The 21,083-nt window shown below is 35.9% G+C and overlaps 5 protein-coding genes across 6 annotated transcripts in view; 1 reads left to right on the top strand and 4 right to left on the bottom strand.

The window, feature by feature from the left end:
• The window catches only part of LOC110851629, a 33,264-nt gene extending 27,513 nt beyond the window's left edge, over positions 1–5,751 (bottom strand). The window contains exon 1 of one of the 2 annotated variants that reach the window (XM_035853869.1): positions 5,210–5,751. The gene's annotated coding sequence lies outside the window, so the exon portion shown is untranslated. Of the gene's footprint in view, positions 1–4,044; positions 5,139–5,209 lie in introns of those variants that run through there. The other variant, XM_022099482.2, reaches the window with a different exon arrangement.
• Positions 5,752–9,118: 3,367 nt separating this feature from the next.
• On the bottom strand, positions 9,119–11,325 carry LOC110851628 (U2 small nuclear ribonucleoprotein auxiliary factor 35 kDa subunit-related protein 2). The gene is made up of 7 exons (XM_022099480.2): positions 10,907–11,325; positions 10,739–10,834; positions 10,456–10,494; positions 10,251–10,369; positions 10,043–10,186; positions 9,827–9,962; positions 9,119–9,758 (listed from the first exon to the last, which is right to left on the bottom strand). The coding sequence occupies exons 1-7, from the start codon at positions 11,177–11,179 to the stop codon at positions 9,195–9,197; spliced, it is 1,371 nt and encodes a 456-aa protein (XP_021955172.1). The 5' UTR covers positions 11,180–11,325; the 3' UTR covers positions 9,119–9,194.
• Positions 11,326–11,351: 26 nt separating this feature from the next.
• On the top strand, positions 11,352–14,050 carry LOC110851626 (trifunctional enzyme subunit beta, mitochondrial). The gene is made up of 12 exons (XM_022099478.2): positions 11,352–11,526; positions 11,614–11,776; positions 11,849–11,989; positions 12,068–12,156; positions 12,219–12,373; positions 12,436–12,592; positions 12,677–12,819; positions 12,900–13,033; positions 13,114–13,202; positions 13,274–13,423; positions 13,490–13,578; positions 13,831–14,050. Exons 1-12 carry the CDS (start codon positions 11,457–11,459, stop codon positions 13,873–13,875), a joined length of 1,425 nt encoding a protein of 474 aa, XP_021955170.1. The 5' UTR covers positions 11,352–11,456; the 3' UTR covers positions 13,876–14,050.
• Positions 13,919–14,683, bottom strand: LOC110851627 (longitudinals lacking protein-like). The gene is made up of 4 exons (XM_022099479.2): positions 14,409–14,683; positions 14,294–14,346; positions 14,046–14,223; positions 13,919–13,935 (listed from the first exon to the last, which is right to left on the bottom strand). Exons 1-4 carry the CDS (start codon positions 14,587–14,589, stop codon positions 13,919–13,921), a joined length of 429 nt encoding a protein of 142 aa, XP_021955171.2. The 5' UTR covers positions 14,590–14,683.
• Positions 14,684–15,546: 863 nt separating this feature from the next.
• LOC110851625 (pulmonary surfactant-associated protein D) lies at positions 15,547–16,372 on the bottom strand. The gene is made up of 2 exons (XM_022099476.2): positions 16,232–16,372; positions 15,547–16,145 (listed from the first exon to the last, which is right to left on the bottom strand). Exons 1-2 carry the CDS (start codon positions 16,290–16,292, stop codon positions 15,667–15,669), a joined length of 540 nt encoding a protein of 179 aa, XP_021955168.1. The 5' UTR covers positions 16,293–16,372; the 3' UTR covers positions 15,547–15,666.
• Between the last annotated feature and the right edge of the window lie 4,711 nt (positions 16,373–21,083).

Here is a 21,083-nt window from a genome sequence, read left to right as displayed (position 1 = left end):
TAGACCCATGAAAATCGCAAAGTATTAAAAAGGTTGTCGATTTCTGAGCCAAATTGCAAATTTTTTTGGGACACTTTGTTAACACCAAGCTTAACATCTACATGGATCCAATTTGCTTAATTTTCACGTACGCATAATAATAATCTCGTTCTGCTTTGTAAAACGTGCTAAATATTATGAGCCAAACCATAAAAATAACTAACTGCATGCATGCTGTTATATTTCTTCATTGTCACTGCCACAATTAAGCTCGTGTTGTTATTACGTGTGAAAAAATGTCACCTCACTGCCCTCGTTTCGTAATCGGTCGTAAACTCTAGAAAATGTTCATTGTCCGCTTTCCATTCTTTATTCATAAATAAATATTGTCATTATTGTTACACAAATCTCATGTGGAAATGCAAATTGTACACTCATAATATTATGAATACTGTAAATACTCGTTTTCATTTTTTTTTCACTACCATGCACTCAGTTCAAGCAATAACTTAATTGCGATAACGTAATTAAACGAAAGTGATAATGAATGTCCAAATAAAATAAACGTGGCAGCGCAAACTTAACAGGCCACACACGACACGTCAACTTTTCTTGACGTTTTATTTAAATTTTAAAACAGTAATAAAAATACACAAGTATTTTTCCGTCTGCGACAACAATTAAGTATGTCAAACGGATTTTGACAGAAAACCAGACGATATCGAATCTTGTAATCTCGAATGGTTTCCTGAATTCGTTTACCTAACGTCTTTGTCCTTCATTTTTATTATTTTGCCCATTCTTCTTGTTCATTTCACGTACGCCTTGCCACCTGCATTGTTTGTTACTTTACACCCAAAATCCTCCCTCATTTATAAAAATCGACACACAAAGCTGTCGACATTAAGAATAAATAGGTAAATGTTAACGACCCATTCGATGGAATGGATGGACGCGTGCGGGTGTGCGCTACTCGTAATTCGTGTCTTATAAATTTTCCTTTAATAACAAGTTAAATGTCCTGTCAGGCAACCGCTACCGTGCGCACAAAGGGAACAATACTGCCCGTATATTCCCCATTTTTGTCGGAATGAATGAATTGTTGTCTGCTGCAATTTTGGACCAGAAACGGCCTGATAATAGTGCATGCAAAGTCTTCTTGAGTGGATTTTTTTTCTAGTTTCTTCTTCTTGAGGCGTATTACAGGATAAGGTTGCCGTTGTTGTTGTGGTGTGATTTTCAACAATGGGTAATTGCTTGCTCAATGGTAAATTATCACAGGGAGTACACAGCACGATTGGCAGGAATACAGTTATTTTGGGTGGATTGGATTGGATTATATTTTTGAGAGGAAGGATGAGAAAAAAATGGATGAAAAAAAATTTCGAATATTCGGATTACTTAACAAAGCATGACAAAAAACATTATTTGATAAGTATCAAGAATTTGGTAGGAAGAGAACTTTATGACAAATTATTTTATAGCGAAAACCATATGTAAAAAAATTGCAAGGTTCGCAAAATAGCAATGTTGCAATTTATTTTAATCTATGTACGTATGCATATCTGATTATAATGAATCATTCTATTTGTAGTTATTGTTATTGCACTTTTGCGTTGCACCCGCACCTGTACGGAAAACTAATTCTGTCTAATTCATCATTATTTATTTATTAGTTTGGCTTGTTCTTCTTCCGGACTTATTCTCAATTCTGAATGAATTTCCATCACAAAGACCTTCTCAGTAATTAGCACGGCCACAAATCACGACTTCTTCATACATACAAACGTTCTGAATACAGGGATTATTAATTCACCCACATGTTTTGAAACTTTTGTGTATGAAGGAGAAAATATTTTCAACTAATGAATTATATCTATACCAGAAACACTTGCTTGATAATACATGCATTTTATACGCAGATGATAACAAATTGCGGGTTAATCCTCACTTTTTTATTGCATCATTGCGACAAGTTCTTTAATGAAAACGGCATCATTATTGCCACACCACTTCTTCTTTGGATGAATCAACATCACAAATTTTTTGGGGTAATAAAGCCGACTTTGCCATTTTGTCGTCAATTGTTTGTTACATGTACGAGACGATGCATGGAATGCCGTCGTTCGTTTGTGGGTTCCCTGCATTAAAAATGAATTAGCATTCTAATCCTTTAACGTATTACGACACCATTAAGTCGCTAGATGAATGGGCTGGCTGGCAAGAAAAACAACGGTTGACGGTATGCTGCGCAGTGGCCGTGGAGGCTGTGGGGACATTAACATTGTAGGATAGGAGAGGGCGGAGTTTATATAACATGGGGAGATGATGGGGACATCGAATAACCGTGGGGACATTGTCCACACACTTCCGCGGCCACTGATATTATGTATGTCTTCTTCTCTGTCTGGGAGGATTGTACGTACATAATTTGTAATTGTTTGGGTGGGTATAATCCTGTATAAATTAAGCCCCACTGCGTGTAATACGGTATTGTTCAGTGTGGTTTATAATTCGATTAATTTCATGCATTCGGCTCAATCAGAGTCAAATTGAGGAAAGAAAGAAAGAGACAAAAAAATAATGCAATTGAAAACTTCGACAAGTTAAGAGCATCAAATCTGTAATCTTATCGAGACCACATCGCACAATACGGCACACAAGTTTTATACAGAAATGTAAAACCAGATCAAACGGTCACGACGACGAGAAGAAGAAGAAGAAGAGCCGACGACGATGAGAAAAAGATAATCAATGATTTCATTTCATGTGATGCGTTGCAAGCTTTTTGTACTAAAGTGAAATGAATGGCGAAATAATTACCTGTCTACACGTATAAGGAGGGCTTTTACAGGATGCAAATAAATAATAAAAAAGACTGTAATTTAGGTTGGCGGCTGCGGCTGCTTTAATTTTTACGAGATTCCTTTGTAAGTGAATCTCCGTAACTTGATAAGGAAATGTAATTTTCAATTAGATAAGATAGATAAATAAATAAGTAGCTTTTGGTTAAGAGCAACGTCAAAAAGTAAATTTCTGAGAGCTTGGATTTCGTATTTTGTATCTCCGATTTTGTATATCCGATTGTGCAAAGAAAATGTTTTTGAAAAGTAATGGATTTTGAGAAAAGTTTTTCAACAAATAAATCAAAATCCTTCATTTTACGAATTGATTAAGAATAACGCCAAAAACTTAATTTCTGAAAATCTAAGTTTCATATTGTATATTCAGGTTTCCAGAATTTTTGTAATAAATTTTGAATTTTTTTTTTGCATATGCAAAGTGCGTCCCCACCAACGGCCAAATTTTGCAAATACCCGTACACAAAATGAATCGTCCGTTAAATAAAAGACACGTGAAACCAGGTATCCGCACTTTCCACATCGTCATCACCACCATAAAATAATGCCAACCTGCACACCTTGCCAAGAAGAATTGTATGCAAATACTTTTACGTTCAGGTGTCCACTACCTATTCAACCGTGCTATCATATAGTGTCAAGTGTACGTATTCACCAAGACCAAGAGTGGGTTACTTACTTCCACCAACTCATAATATTCTTTCATTTATGCTAATAAGCCACAATTTTGGCACGGCCATAAATTCACGAAACAACAGCGTCAAATGAAAATCTTTCTTGGTGGGTTGACCGTTGATTTTATTCAGTTTGCCCGAATTCGCCAAATATGTTTGCATGCTAAAAAACACTCGTGGGCGCAGTTGACACATGAAAAAAATCTATTATTTAGCAACCTCGACCTTAACCAAGAGAAATTGTTGTAACTTTTTTTTGACTAACGGTGATTTTTCTTATAAACAATGGATCAGCGGGTTAATTGACTCTTTCCATAAATCATTCACCTTATTATATTGTCCTCTTTTGCAGCTAAACGTCAAATAATTTAGTCAGTTTAAGATCACACAAAAGTCAAAAGCATAAAGAAAAATGATCAATTAAATGTGTTCACACTAATAATCATCATCATCATAACTGATAAGTAAGAACAGAACAACGACGGCCAAGTAAAAAAAACATGTTGAAATTGATTGTTGAGATTATATACCTGGGCACAATTAACGGTTCCAATAATCCAATCTACAGTTCTCACACTGTTTGTAGTTGCTGTTTCCTCTGACAAACCGGTTTTTATTATATTTTGTTATCAAAAATCGAAATTATTAAGTTTCTAATACAGACACTAAATATGTATAAAAGTTCCAGTTTTTTGACGTCAGATAAAATGTCCGGTTGAGAAGAAGAGGCAGACAAAAATTGTTTATTTATTTATTTCTCTGTGTGGCCATTCCCCCATGAAAAAAAATATTGGGGATGGATTTTGGATTGCGTAACAATAAATGATAATGATGATGATGTATCACAAGAGTATTTACGAGTGGGAGGAAGTGGGCCACACCAGAAAATTATTAGTTCGACATGTACACATACACGACGGAAACTTAATGAACCAAGCCCAAAGTCTATAAAATTAAGCAAAACAAAATTGCACGGTAGTTTTTCTACTTGATGAATTTGATGAATAAATGTATGTAGCTGTGTGGGCTGCTACTGACTGCACCGACTAGTAAACTTAAAACTTAACTACCAACCAAAAGTTAATAACTTCATCTGAGACAGACTTTTATGTTATCTTGACATCCAGGTCTCCGCTTTTCTCACGTTTTAAGCCGGAAACATGGCAAAATACGTAACATGTCACACATGTACACGGCGTTTTATTATGTCACAATTCCTACGAGACAGATTTTTAAATTTTAAACACCATATTTCACCAGAGATGCAGACATACGTGTCGCATGTGTCTCACTTTTCCAAGTTCAACCCTTCATGCAGTCCGTATTTTGAGAACTTTTTAAAAGGCTACTTCTTCATTGATAAGTTCCATGGTCCCACAAAACCATTTACAAGCACTTAAAACTTTTCCAGATGCAGATCTCTCATAAAATGTGGACCCTTCCGGCCGGACGAGTTTGAGATATTTGATACTTTACTCTTCTACATTTTTTGTACTGCTTTAACCCACACAAAAAACTTTCTTTAATGCTGATGGTGACAGTATGTTCTGCACCAAAGTTTGGAAAAATGTCGTCAAATATAGTGACTAAAAGTATCTAAATTCTGCCTCATCTCACTGGCCATGCCACAGAATGACTGATCCACTCCGTCGTACTCTATCGCATTTTAGAGATGAATAAACCAAAATGACTCACCAATTGTTAGTGTCACTATTCATCCTCACAATTTGACTACATTGTTGTAGCAGTTTGGTTATGATCCTTGCGTTGCAGAAGGTACTTTTCACACTTGGATGAGATACTTCTTACTCGTCGTAGTTTCGTTAGTCACTATTTGTCCACTACTAAATACCTTCCGTTCTACACCACAAAGCTGAACATGCTTCGTTTCGGTGGGGTATTTTGTATTTTACAGGTAGAAAATTTCAGGTGAGTTTGTTCCCAAAAATAGAACAAAAATATTCTCGGAAAAGTTCAACACCGTTTTGAGCAATTTATAAATATATTTATGTTCACTATTGATTGGTAGATATATAATTTTCAGGGGACTTTTACCTTCACATGACCGTTTTTTTTCAGGTAAAATTTTTACCTGCCACTACATGTCACATATTCCAAGTTATGCATATTATATGCACCCACACACAACAATGCGACGAACACTTTTACATAGTTGACGTTGACACCAAACCAAAACCACGGCACACAACACACACAACACTCTCCTAAAAAGTCTAAGCTTGACTGAGCAGTATACAAATGAGTCGTATTTACTGCAAGATAGTAGACATTCCGTTGTTACATGTAAAAGCTGCTTGCTGCTGTTAGTGCAAGTCCTCTTATGTACATTTTGGTTAGAGAGAGAGTCCACAGAAGAATAGCATTATTACCTCGTCGCAACTTCACAGAATGCAATGCTGATGAACTAACGAAACATTATCAGTGTGGAGTATCATCCTTTACGAATTCCCAGCACAAGAAAGTACGAAGATTGTATATTTTTGTAGCTTCAACTTGCCAACTACCTGTTGAACTGAACATTGTCGCGATAAACGGTTTGGTTTATCCTCCCGTAATTGGAGGAGTTGAGCCAATTGCACCCAATTTCTTGAAAGGTGCTAAACTAAACTAAACACACACTGACACATACATACACTTCCTGACCTCTATATCTAATCAGACTTGACAAAGTGTCACCCAAGAAAAATTGTGGAAAATACGGTTCTTGTGTATTTTCTTTCATAAAAATTGGAACAAATCTGCGCCACGAGCCATATAGCACTCGAATGCAAAATAAACTGGTCTTTCTTGCTAAGTATGAACTTATATATTTCGAAACTGCATATTTGAGATGAAAGGTGGGGAAAAAAGTAGAAATACCTTTTCTCTCATCTCATCCCTCCCAAAGTCTGGGCAGAACTAAAAATGTGAAAGAATGAACAATACATAACATTGGGTCGATGTTACGTTACATAAATGGAAACCTGGTGGAGTAGAATCTCATGAAAAAGGGCCCAGTCTCACCGTAAAGTATGTAATGCATCGTAAACTGGACTGGATTGGCTAGCTCTGGATTAGAATTTCAGTTTCCATACAAAAAACTCGTAGTATAAAAGTGCTCTGGATAAATATCAATAACGAAACGGAACAGAAGGTCGGTTTTATAATTCAGATTTCTATTTCTTCATTGTTGTAGATAACAATATAAATAAATAAATATGAGCTGGCCAATTCTATTCAAAAATAATGAATAATAACGATGCATATTTAGATAATGATGAGAATAGTAAAGAAGAAATGCATACATACAACAGGTAATACTGCTACTTACTAAATAAAGAAAGATGCACCTAATAATCATCATCATCATCATGTCCGTCTCGTGCTCTTGTATTGCATTGAGATGACGAATAATGGTTTAGAAATTCACCATTTCAAATTCTCCAGTCACTATATCTTCGTCCAGACACAGAGTTCCAGACCAGACCAGAAGGTATTCCATGCAGCGTGTGTGAATATTATGTGGTCATAAAAAAATGTGGTACAGAAGAAGAAGAACCACCGCCTGGCGCTATTCATCCTGTAAAATGGTAAATATATGAGGGTGAATAAGCTTACGTATAAATACGGGAAGGGTAGCTACTTTAGGATTAGTTTTAGTTAGCTGCGTGGGGAGTTGTATGCCTAAAAAGTTGGACTAAAAAAGTACCTCCAAGCTACCTACCTGCATAAGGGTTGTTAGAGGTTGAAATGACTAATTCCATACGCGGAGGATCATCAGCTTGTCTGAGAAGAAGATGAGCTGCGATGATGATTCTCAAAGTACGAGGCGTTGGTATTTTGTCTCAAATGTTAAGATTTTTTATTTACAGAAATGTTGCATGCAGCCAAATCTTGTAAAAGGAACGGACTGAATTAAAATTCAATTTTGTGCATTTTGGGAATGTTGCATTGCATCAGCATCACATGAGAAATCCGTTTTGGATAAAAATTTACCAAAACCTGTCCCTTAATTTACTTTTGTACATTGAATCGATTCATCAGTTCGTACTGCTGCTCGAAAGGGTTGGAAAAGCGAAATTGTTTGTTGAACTGGCAAGATTTTTTTAATTTGCTGATTCGTGATTACGTATTTCAGAGGAGTTTATTATGGACATGCACCCAATCCGGGTTGTGTTTTATGTATATGGTTCTAAGTATTAAATTATTGCGATACTGGTTTCTTTTTTAATTGGGGAGATTTTTCTTGATTGATGACACCTTATAATTATAACATGGATCAGATATCGATCAATTGCAAGTGGGATGGATCTAATCTCTAACTAAATTTTAAAAATGTTTTGTTTACCGACATGAATTTTTCGTGTTAAACGGTCATCTTGAAACCCTGCAATATCAAGTTGAACAAACATTGAATTGAACTTGATATCTTTGGAGTCCACAAAATATTAAAGTTCCACTTTCATTTCTACTGCATTTTTATCAAATTCGTATAATACTTTTTGCGAATTTTGGCACATATTAATTTTAATTACTAAAAATCTAAATAATTGCAAATATTAAAGCATAATTTTATTTGCGATACATATTTTTATCCAGATTTTAAAACATTGAAACGAAAGTAATTTTCTCATTTGTATGCATACTCTTTTTTTACCCTCTGTTTAGCCCTGTCAGCTTGTAGCATGTCCCCACGATCTACAACTTCATAATTTAAAACATCACATCAAATTTATTTTATTTGAATCAAGTCTTATTCATGTTTTACCACAAGTGACGACATGACAGGCAACAACATCGTTTAATTGTTGCAGATTAATGAAGGTGATAAGCGCTGTAGAATTAATTGCTTGCTGAACATGCATTCATGCATCATCCATCTTGAATGAAATGAGGGTTAAAAATTGTGCATCGCTGAAATAACACGTTTGTTGTTGATGATGATGAAAGGATGACATTTTGTGCTCATTACGATTGCTTTCTTCAATTCTTTGAAGTCTGTCGGACCCACTCACTCATAGAGATCCAATTCGTCAAATTCGCCAAAAGGCATTTACATGCATAGATTTAATTAAATGCTGAATCATCCAAAGTGTTGTCCACAAGACTGCTGCGCTGCGAAGGTAAGGATAAGGATGTCATATAGCAGAAAGCGGATTACAGATATTTGTGCAAGTCAGCCATAAGTCTCATTCAGGTAGAAGAGGTCCATTCATCATGAGACGCAGTAGTTAAATAGTTGAGCGAAGTTGGGGGATAAACGTCTGCATTTGTAGGTCTTGAATTGGTGGAAATGGTCCATTTTACATAGTCTTCCATGGTTAGGATTTATTTGGATTTGTGAAGATACTTGGAAATGGGTAAAGCATAACAAAACCACAAAATGTGTTGCATTTTTATGTAAGTAAACCTATTGTATAAGAATAAATAAATAAGGAATGTGTTTTGTGACGGACCACATACACGGTGGTGAAGGCTGGTGGCCTGCAATTCCTTAAATTGGCTTGAATTGTCATGTTACATATGTCAGTTTATTAACCTTGAGGAAAAAACAATACTAGCGATTCTAGTGTGCATTGAAAAAATTACAACAAATCAAGTTGGTTGGCAGATTATCTAGTTTTGTTGGTAAATTAAAACTTTGGGTTTTATTTGAGATTTTAGATTTTTTATAAAATAATCAGTCTTCTTTATGCTTGGTCTTTTTAGATTTTTTGCTTTTATGTTTTTTATGACCTGGAGATTTAGATCTTTTATGCTTTTTAGATTTACGAGATTTGCTACGCTTCCGCTTAGTAGATTTTGTCCGTTTCCGATCCGTTCGAGAGGGAGAGGGTTGATGTCTGGACGAACTTCTATCATTTGAACCGCTACTTTTATCTAATGGTCGATTACGATCTTCCAAATGACGAGGAGTACTTGGGGTTGAACTCATACAAGAAGAGCCAACGGGAGTGATATCAGGACAAGACATTCTTTGACTCGATGAGAGAACAGCAGCGGCCATACGGTTCTGCTCAGGAAGTGAGGGACGATAGGACGGAACAGGTTTAAAATCTCGATCGGCAGAAACAAATTCTTTGGTTGGGTTTCGAAATACGTGCAAATAGTTACAGGAACCTCCTTTGACGCAGTGACGGTTCAGAAATGACCAACAAATTGCCGTTCTCCAGGAATCAATTTTCACAAATTGGAGACTGATTTGGCGTCCGTTGTAAAATCTTGCATTAAAGGTTCTGAATGCCTATTGCAAATTGAATAAATGTAATCATAAAAAAATAATTTAATGATTTAATCAGTTGTCGTAAATACCTCCACACTTGAACGAATATTGTCGTATTGAATGTAAACATTTCCTCTCAAATGGGCCTCGAAATTACAGCAAACTTTAAATTGAATAACTTTCCCGTGTTTTTGAAATTCGGGAAGGACATCTTGGTAAAATTCTCTGAAGTATCGAAATAAAAAATTCACTCCAATTCCAATTGAACAATACAAATATGTAATACATAACACATAACGACGTACAAAAACTCTATCTGCAACTCCGACTTTTCATATTCCAGGCCCAAATCCATATCGTATTCATCTCGGAGACTTTCCTGGAGAAGGAAATGACTAAAGAAATTTGGGACTAGAAGTGTCTGACTTAAAACTGGAGTTGGATGTAATCTGAAATAAGACAATTTGATTCAGTCAATAAATATAAATATCGCGAGTTTGATTATTTTCTTACAATTTGCATCTATCGAAAAACCGACAAGCCCCCGTTTTGACGAAAAGTTTGCAAGTTTCTTGTCCCGTGCTGTCATATCCTTCCGGCATCACAAAGGGCAGAGGAGGTGTTTCAATGTCCTATAAATTTCAGATTAACGCTTCTATAAAATTGGCAAAACCAAAATCCTCTTAAATGACTAAAATAAACATGCACAATGTCTCACCCCACAAAGAAAGTCCAGAAATTGCTCGTAATCTTCTCCCTGTAATCAACCACCATACCATCCAGTTCTACATGTTTCAAATAGCTTGTGGATTGTATTATAGCAATTGTAAAGGTTAAGGAAAATGTGTTGTAATAAATTTTTGCCTAATGATAGCTTAACTATGTCATGCAAAAGAATATATAATATTTTGTGTTTTATGATAAAGGATATCAATCATCAATTAATTCAGTCCTCGCTCATCCAGGGAAATCCCGCCGGACCGAAGTATTATTATTCTTGCCTGCTTCTTCAAACGTTCCATTGTCAGCCGTTCGTGTTCTTCGTGTTCCAATTTCTCTTGATTTTCTTTCTTCTCCCATTCTTCACGGATTCGTTTCTGAAATATTAAAGTGTTGATTAATGTAGTGTTATAGTTTTAATAAATTATTATCTTCAATCTTGGTTTCACCTCTTCTTCCAATCTCACTTTCTCCAGCCTTTCCTCCTCTGCAAGTTTCATTGTGGAAACGAGCTGTCTATGCTTATCTCGTATGATCCATTCCTCTTTCGTTAGAAAATACTTGGTGTCCAAAACATCGGCAGATTTTTCTTTTGAAATTATTACATCTTCTTCTGGTAGAATTATGCAGTCAGTTCTTTCTCTCGCAAGTTTTTGTCGAATTCGCTTCCGACGCAGTTTCTTAACCAATTTCCTCCAGGGACGGTTATCTTTCCGACGCATTCTTCACAACATTATGTTAACTGGCACAAGCTGACACAAATATTATAATCGTAATTAACTAATTATTTACGGTTTCAGCATTACAAAATGAAATGTAAACAGGTGCACACTTTGTGCCGCTTTACGTTGCGTGGGGCAGATTGAGTTGTAGCAATCGGACTTTTGAACTTTGGAATTGTCATCGACATCACATTCACCAAAACACAAAACACACTCTGCCGACCGAACCAATCTCTTGCTGCTTGTTTTTAATTGACAATTAAAATTAAATACAAACATGATGCTGTCTAGGGCCACCCCCCTTCTCCACCAACACGCCTCCAATGTCCGACTGCTCCATGCATGTGGTAAGTTTCTATTTAGTAGTTTGAATTGGCGAAATCGGAAATTAAATTACAAATTTAAAAGTTTTTTTTTTAAATTGCACATTACAGCCACCAATTTATCACCACCTCGGTCCCCCTCCGCCAAGGGAAAGTTGACCAACCATGGTGGAAAGAATATCGTTTTTGTTGACGCCGCCCGGACACCATTTCTCATTTCGGGGACAGATTATCAAAAAATGATGCCTCACGATCTGGCTAGATTTGCTCTCCTGTAAGTAAAGAATAGTTGTATGCATATTGTAATTGCTACATGTTCAAATAAAAAACAGCGTATGTATTACAGCGGTCTGGCTGATAAGCTGTCCCTCACGGAAGCGCAAAAGTCACTCATCGACTATATCTCTTTCGGGACGGTCATTCAAGAAGTCAAAACTTCAAACGTGGGAAGGGAGGCGTCGTTGGGAGCTGGATTCCCACTCCACATGTAGTTAATTAGCCTAATTAGTGGAAAATATTAAAAAACATGACATGTATTTACTTTATTAATTACTTTCACTATCAGCCCCGCCAACACAGTAACGATGGCTTGTATTTCAAGCAACGTCGCCATCGCACAGGCCGTCGGCTTGATTTCAAGTGGAGTTTACGATGGTAGGAACTAAAGTTATCTTGTCGTTATTTAACCTAATTATTATATTCTTCGTGTTATCTAGTTTGCATCGCTGGTGGAGTCGAATTCATGTCCGATGTCCCGATTCGACACTCTAGATCAATGCGAGCTCTCATGTTGAAGGCGAATAAGGCGAAATCAACGATGCAGTTGTTAGGACTGTTGGGGCAGCTAAGACCGAAGCATTTTGCTCCAGAGGTACTAACAATCAGAGCAATAATCAATTAAGTGTCAATCTAATGTGGTGTTGACTTATGTAGCTCCCTGGGATAGCAGAATTCTCAACGGGGGAAATAATGGGTCATTCCGCAGATAGACTGGCTGCATCGTTTAAAATCAGCAGAGAGGAGCAAGACGAGTTTGCCATTAGGTCACATTCGAACGCACAGAAGGCTTCACAGGCAGGATTTTTGAAGGGTTAGTTTTACAGATTAGCTATTTAAGTAGTTTAAAATCCGAATGGTTAACAAACTAACTCACTGATTACTATGAATAATTTAGATGTCATCCCCGTAAAACCACCAGGCTCTAAATCAATAATAACTAAAGACAACGGAATTAGAGTTTCAACCAAGGAACAAATGGCAAAGTTAAAGCCAGCGTTTATCAAGCCTCACGGCACCATCACAGCAGCGAATGCGAGCGTAGGTTTAACTTTATTTTCTGGTCGACAAGATAATTTTTTCTACCAATATTTATCACTAATTGTAATCATTTTCTGTAGTTTTTGACGGACGGAGCTAGTGCATGTCTTATCACAACCGAGGAGAAGGCAAAGGAACACGGATGGAAACCAAAAGCATATTTGAGAGACTTTTTATTCGTAAGTCAGGATCCAAAGGACGAGTTATTGTTGGGGTGAGCACATTATTGTTAGTATTCAAAGAACAATGAGTTGTTTTATAATAAGTCAATTTATCATGTAATTTTCTTACTAGACCCGCCTACGTTATCCCGAAACTCCTCGCCAGAGCTAACTTAACCCTCAATGATATTGATGTGTGGGAAATTCATGAGGCTTTTGCAGGTACTAAAGAGATAAAAGTATAACAAATAATCAAAATTGAGTGAGAAAATTAACATTTTGTATTTACACAGGACAAGTCCTTGCCAATCTGAAGGCTCTCGATTCAGATTACTTTTGCAAAAATCATATCAAACTTCCAGGAAAAGCTGGAGCGATCGACATTAACAAATTAAACAATTGGGGAGGATCCTTAAGCATTGGACATCCCTTCGGAGCTACAGGTGAGCTAATTAACTAACCAACTAACTTATTGCTTAAATTAATTGTTAATGAATGTCATGTTTCAGGCGTCCGACTGGCTGCCCATTGCGCCAACCGTATGATACATGAAGACAAACAATTAGCTTTCATCGCCGCCTGTGCTGCTGGTGGACAGGTAACTTGTAACTTTAAATTAATACACGTACAGTACAACACGCACCGGTTTTACCAATTATTCACAAGATTCAATTCTCGTGAAACAAAAAACTGGTGCTACATTAACAAACAACGAGTTCAAACACAGGGCTGATTTATTTGTTAAGACCCAGAAATAGTCAGTAGTAAATTCTCGTACAAAAAACAGTCATTGAAAGATAATTTTGGGTTTAAATTGAGTAAATCTAATCCGTGTATTTCTTTTTATTAGGGCGTCGGGATGATAATTGAACGCCATCCAGAAGGAAAGTTTTGAAGAGTTAGTAGTACAAGTTGGTGGTGTGGTGCTGAACCCTTCTTCAGTTCTGCTTCGGCCCTACAAATCAAAGAGAGAAAGAAATGTTTAAATATTTATATATAAAAGTGTCCACAAATATTGTAATCGTGACTATTATTATAATTATAAATTGAATAAATAAGGTTTACCTTCATCCGGTGGGGTAAATCCCTTGACCTTGAAATATTCCGCCGTCTTGAGAAAGCCAGCAAGCTTGTCCTGTGAAATACGGATTTCGCCGGTGTACATATAGTCAAGAAGCAGCTCTAAATCTTTGCTGGAAACTTCCTTCTTCACGAGGACCATGGTGTGATCTGAGTTGATGTTCTATACGTTACGTGGTTTACCGTTAGTCAATTAGTTGTAATTTAATTATTGGAAGCTACTACACTACTACCTCAAAAGTCCGAACGAAATGTGCCGAACACGTGGTCAACACAATTCTGTGGGCTAAAAAGTTTTATTATTTGAAAAATAGAAATAGACTCAATGAGTTTTAAAGGGGGACTCACCTTTGAGTTTCCGCTGGTCAGAGCAGCATTCCAAGGTCACATCGCCGAACTCCCTTTGATTCTTCAGATACTTGAAAGAGGACACATCAGTGACCCTGACCTTCTTCAGAAGCTTCAAGTGCTTGGGATTGCGTGAAGTCTTAAACTTGAAGCAGATCAATATCTCTCCATTGTTGCCCATTTTCGAAAAGTATGTGTTCAACAATTTTTTTTAGAATAAAAAAAAATGCAACGTGGGATTCTAACGTAAACGCAACGCAGTCAAAAAACAAATGGCGCCACGTGAAGGTATGGAAGGACGAAGCTAGTCTCGAATTTCTAGAAAAAAAAAATTTACTTTTATAAAATTAGAAAAACATCGAAGTTAACTCAAAATTAGGAGCTTTATTTACATGATTATCACAAATCTGACTATTATTCTGAGCACATAAGAAGGGTGCAAGAAATTGATAAATCTTCTAAAATATATTTTTAAAGCTACACTTACAAACCTATGTATTTATTTTATTACTATATATTTATTCACTTTACAAAATTATTGGCGTCAAAATGCTACAATTTTTCTAAACTGAAAGAAATCGACTCTTATGATTTACATAAGCGAGTGTGTCGCATTTTTACATCATTCATTACATTTGGTTCTAACTCTAACCAATTTCACCATCGATTCAATTGATGAATAGAAATATCAAGTACAAAAATTGCTGAACACAAAAACAATTGAACTTAAAACTCGAATGATTTCACATATCGCAAACATTCTTTCATCAAGTCAATAAATGTGACTGAAATAAACCTTTCGATAAATCGCTATGTTGAGTTATCATAAATTAATTAATTGAAAGGAACTATTTTCGAATAGCAATCATTATTATATCTTTCTACCTTTAACGAATAAAAATATCGAGAAGGACAAAATTCCTGGATTAACGTATTTAACGTAAGTTTGGCTCTCAAAATATTTTAAGGACTTTCAATTACATCAATTATTAATTAATATTTGAATTCTAAACTAAACCCCATAATTGCCATCATATTCGGAGAAATGTCTGTAAAAATAAATGCAGTTTATGAATTTGATCCTTATTGAGTAATTTTACAAAATATTGCCAAAAATTCCTGATCTATTCTTTTACGATTTCGATATAAATTAGTACAACAATCGCACAAACTTTATTGATCTTAAACTCTCTTTATTTACATACATGCAACTATTAAAATCCAACCATGCAATTCAAGAAAAATTTAAAATTTGTCATTAGTTTGAAACTTGCGTCTCACAAAGGACATTATGCTTATCCGTACAATCAATGTCCCACCATCCAGCCTCCATCGAATTACTGCTCCACCTCAGACATTGTCTCGCCCCTGCCGTTGCTGGCGAAACTGGGCGACCTCGCACCCAGTTGAAGAAGGTTAGCGGTTGACCGGTATGGAGGGATGACCAAACAGTCAAATTTCCCCCAGCTGCAAAATTTGACCCGTCGATCCACATCCAGTTCCTGGAATCTGGTCCAGTCCCCGTCACAAAGGCGGCGACGATGTCATCCTGCTTTTGCGAAGTGATAGACGCCATCTGATACCCTCCATCGGAACAAATTTGCACTGCCCGAAGCCAAGTGACGCCATACTGTTCGGCAGGGATGAGTTCCGCCTTGAGAAATATTTTGCCCTCGGTGTTACCAATGTACTGGAATTTGTTGGTGGTGGTCGAGTTCGAAATTGTGATTGGAGAAGCTGCATTGAAATTTTGAAATAGGGATCAGCACATTTTAATAAGAGAAAAATGTTTTCATTTATAGCCAAATTAAATGATTGATTACCTAACGCCAATGCGAAAATGGTGGCGAAAGTGCATCCTAAAAGTATTTTTTGACCTGCCATTCTTGCCAAACGCTTACTTTTTTACTGGATCGATAAATTAATGTATTGATTTGGTTTTTTCCGTCCCTTTTATTTGCTAGATACATTACTGATATGCGGTTATCAACTTTTTGTAACGTAGAAAATGATGAAATAATTTGTTATCATCAGTCCAGTTTTAATTAAATAATTCCAAATAGAATGCTCTTTGTGAAGTTCAAGAGCTTGTTTTTTCATGTGCATGACCTGATCGAGTACTTGATCATGGTATTTCAGTGACGTAATTAACAGATATTTCGAGGTAGTTACGAAGGAACATTTATATCCTGTAGGTATTTACAAATGTTAATTTAATTGGTAGCTGATCATTACATTATCACGTCTCATCCGCGTCAAAAACTTGTAAATAGTTATATAACCGAAATATCCATGTACATATGAAAATACTTAATCGAAAGACAGTTATTAATTATAATGTTACCATCAACCAATCAGATTTATGTATAAAACATTGAGGGTATTCATTTTGAGTTCGCATCGTTAGCAACGTTCGCAAAAAAATAAAGTTCGCAAGTTCGCAAAAAAAATTGGCTTGAAAATCATTTTGCGAACTTGTGCATCTCCAGGGCTAGTATTTAGTTCGCAAAATCATTTTCACAATTTTTGCAATGGGAAAAATTCGTAAATCTCCATTAGTTACCGAAGTTTGGCATTTTGAAATTGTGAAATTTTGTATTTGGTAAATTTCAGACGCAAAACTTCGGTAACTAATGGCGATTTACGAATTTTTCCCATTGCAAAATTCAAGGCAGTTGAATAAAATTTTCCGAACTTTTTCATTTGCGAAGTGTCTTCACTTCGTTGCTTCGCAAAATTCGCAATTTCGAAAAAGTTATGTTGCGATGCGAACATGCGAACTCGTAATGAATACCCTCATTATAATTTGGTTCGCATGTACCTTTCTAAATGAAATCTTGTTTCTACCTGCATATTTATTAGATACATACGAAGATGTTTTGCAATTTTGCTTAGCAAATTTTGCTTTGCGCCCATCTTTTGAATTCCAAATCTCAAACTATGCAAAATCCAATCCACCCACAATTTCTCGGAAAGCATTCATAATTCCCTCGGTCATACAAGGTAATAACGTATTAGTTGGGCTAATTTATGTGAAATTTACAACTCCTCATCATTATTCGTGCCAATTCTCTTGTGTATGTGGCTGAATTGGAATAAAAGAAAATTGACCATCCCCATACAACCAGCAGCACCAGCTCTGCTTTTCCTCGATTCTCAGAAACAGTCAAATAAAATGAGACGAAGCAAGGGAAGAATGGGATAAAATTGAATGAGCGAATGTGAGTGAATGTAATGTGTCTCGTGTAAAGCAAAACACAAAGAAATTGTTACTCTGAAAATAGCAACGAAAAAAGATTTCTTTATATTTATTTAGTCAACATGTCATTCATTCATTCACATTCACAACGCACCTCAAATTTCATATCATTTCATTCCAACTAGTGAATTCTCATCCTGATTAATAAAGGAGGTTGACTGACGAGGAAGGAGAATAATATGGCTTTTGCATTGCATTGCAACATCATAAGTGGAATTGTTGCATTGTATTTGTTTACAAGAGGAAAATTGTTTCAGTGGAAAAATGAGTTGGATAATTTTAATCAGGTGAAATTAAATAATTGGTTCATTATTTTGTGCCAAATGCAGGAATTTATAACTGTGCGGAGTTTGTTTGGAGAGAGTATGTAGTTAATCTGGAATCGCAAATAATATAAATCTGTGGTGATAATATTACACATATCTTATTTTTTTCAGAAACTGAAAACGGCATGGAATTTATACATTTCAATTTTTAATTCGAAAATATGAGACTTTTACTAATGAAAGGAAAGTAATATACGTCGAAACGTTATTACGGAGTCAAAAAAGCTCTTATAATGACTCCAAATTAACACATTTACTGATACATGCAAAATGTATACAAAATGTTAATTATTTTAAGGACAAAACAAATATTTGATGTAAAGAGACAGTTTATTTCACAAATTGACAAAAAAACACTAATTGGCGTAGTCGGCCGACCAGGCGACACAATCAGCAAAACCACATTTAACTCACCCTCCTCCTCCATCCATTCATTGATGTCAAAGATGTGCCGCCGTTTGTTTGCGGTTTACATACTTCCTTAAAACAAGCCATAATAAAATTAAAGTGGCCGGAAATCAGAATCACTTTCATTACTGGATTTTGAGAAAGATGACCACTCAACTTTTTCCTGTTTCTTGTCATTTATTTTTTTAACAATCTTTCATTCTCCTCTTGTTTTCAAGATAACTTTACTTCGATTTTTCACACATGTCGATAACTTCAAAGTGCCTTATCCAGCACAACATTCTCATCTTCATTCCCTCACAAATATGATTTTATTTATAACATGACTTCTGGATTAGAAGCCAAGCAATTTTTCCGGCTCAAATTCTGGTTTAATTACTGTAGTTTTTAAAAAATATAGCAAATTTTATTTATATTTATGCAATACTGCTTATCATATATGTACTACGTACATATTTAAACCGTAAACTCGCGTTTGTCCCATGCTCACTCACTCACGAACCATTAGATTTGTACATCTTTACATACGCAACACACACTTTGCTTGCCCACCTTAAATTAAATGACAATGAGACAAAAATACAAAAAAAGAGCAGAACCATGATGAGAATAGCACTTTAAAGGTTTCATTGTCATCTCAGCAGTGTAATAATAATAATAATCTAGAATCTAATCCTTCCTGGCATATGTACATTACATTACACACTGCATTTTTTCCCTTGCGAGTCTATCATATCACATCACTGCATGCAATGTCATTGTCATCCACATTGTTGTTGTCTCATTTTCTTTCAGGATTATATTTTAGTTTTGTTATTCATCCATTTATTTATTTCATAATGAGGATTCCACCAGTTTAGAATTGGAGACAAAACCAAGTCGTGATCTCCCCTCAGCTGCAGCACAGGACTCACAAAGAAGACCTTTCTTGCTTGTTTGTTATATATTTTACATTTCGTCAATCCGGTGAGGGAGGATTATTAATGAGATTTAATATTCTTGTGTGTGTATGTGATGATATGCATGTATCTGCTGAACTTGGGATAAGAATTAAAATTATGGTATTTTTTGTTTGTAATGAGAGAGAACGACATTCGGATATTAAAATAAATCGTTGGAACGATTGTAACCAACGGGTGAAACCAAGTAGTTTATATGCACGTAGACCTTGCAGAGGTCAACCCCGCCGGACGCCGCCGCTAGTTATAAATTTGATTTCCAATTTCCACAACATTTAGGCGCCACGCTACCGAAAATCGCCAAAATTGGTCGGCGTTGACCTCTGAAACGGTTCATTGTTCGCGTTTTCAACCTCTCTATGATGGGTTTGGTAGGAATGGGTAATCCGATCCGACGGATTGATCCGAGTATTTACTAAAGCATTGAACAATCCGATCCGATCCGATCCGACCATTTAAACTCGGATCGGATTACCCATTCCTAGGTTTGAGTGTATTTTGAGAGTTTTTAGCGATCCGTCAACATTTTCAGTGTTTTGAGAGCGTTTCAATCTCTTGACCTCGTCCACACGGTCATGGAATCATCATGCGGTGAAATGATGATGATTTCTGAAATCCCCGTCTCATATAAGTTTTAACAACTTATTTGAAACGGTCACACTTAATGATTTGAATTTCTTGGCTTTGACCTAGTTCACACGGTCATGGGGTCATCAAAGGTCAGAATTACATATTCCGTTGGATTGACCACTCAAAATCCGATCAATTTGACGTGTCACATGACCTACTTGTCATTCTAAGTATTTCTAACGCTATGACCTTTTGGCCTTCAGCCCACATTCTAATCAGTTCGTTCATATACTTGACATATCGAGCGAGGTAATGTTACGGGCTTGGAGTCTCTGTCTTTCCGTTCAAGAGTTATCTTGCCAAAACAGTCAGACGGACATAACAAATCTTACATAAAGGGTTTTCACCCCTAAATAAGACGGGGATTGATTAAATTCAAAACCCAATCTACAGATTCATATCAAATCCAGGTGTGCAGTGTGACGTTGATTTGTTCAGTGTGTGTTGGGGACAGTTTTTTGCAAAAGACAGATTTGAAGATAAACACAAGAGAATTGATTTTATTTTTAAAGAGAGGACTGAGAAATTTTAAGAATAATCGTTTTCGGAATAAATTATTTATAAAAATTAAGATGATATTTTTTTTATATATACCCAACTTACATATGTAGTCTATTTACAGGCATGATTTTCTAATGCACCATAAAAAAATGAGAGACCATAATTTTCCAAAAATATGTTTTTCATAATTTAAAAAAGTGAGAGAGACCATAATTTTGACATTTATAGAATATTTATTTATTTATAAATATATCTATGTATACATATATACACCATAACAAACACACATACATATGTACATAAGTACAAATATTGATACATTTACTTCCCCACCCATTTATCAACTTGTTTTTTTTAATTTAAAAAGTGTGGCCTGACCTGACACTGACGACTGTAACAAATACATAAATAAGACTTGCACATAGTTTATTTACAAGCGTGATTTTCCAAAAATATGCTTTCCATAATTTGAAAAATGAGACATCAAACTTGGAGAAATTGGACATGGGCTCATCTACACTTGCCGCGGAAGATAATTTGGACCGGTGACCGTGTAGCGTGGGGACGTGTAATATTTTGTGCCGGAGATATT

This window comes from Folsomia candida, unplaced genomic scaffold (assembly GCF_002217175.1).
Source record: "Folsomia candida strain VU population unplaced genomic scaffold, ASM221717v1 Fcan01_Sc007, whole genome shotgun sequence".
NCBI classification, from domain to species: domain Eukaryota; kingdom Metazoa; phylum Arthropoda; class Collembola; order Entomobryomorpha; family Isotomidae; genus Folsomia; species Folsomia candida.
Note: the sequence above shows the minus strand (reverse complement) of the source record. Positions and strands in the feature narration are given on the sequence as shown.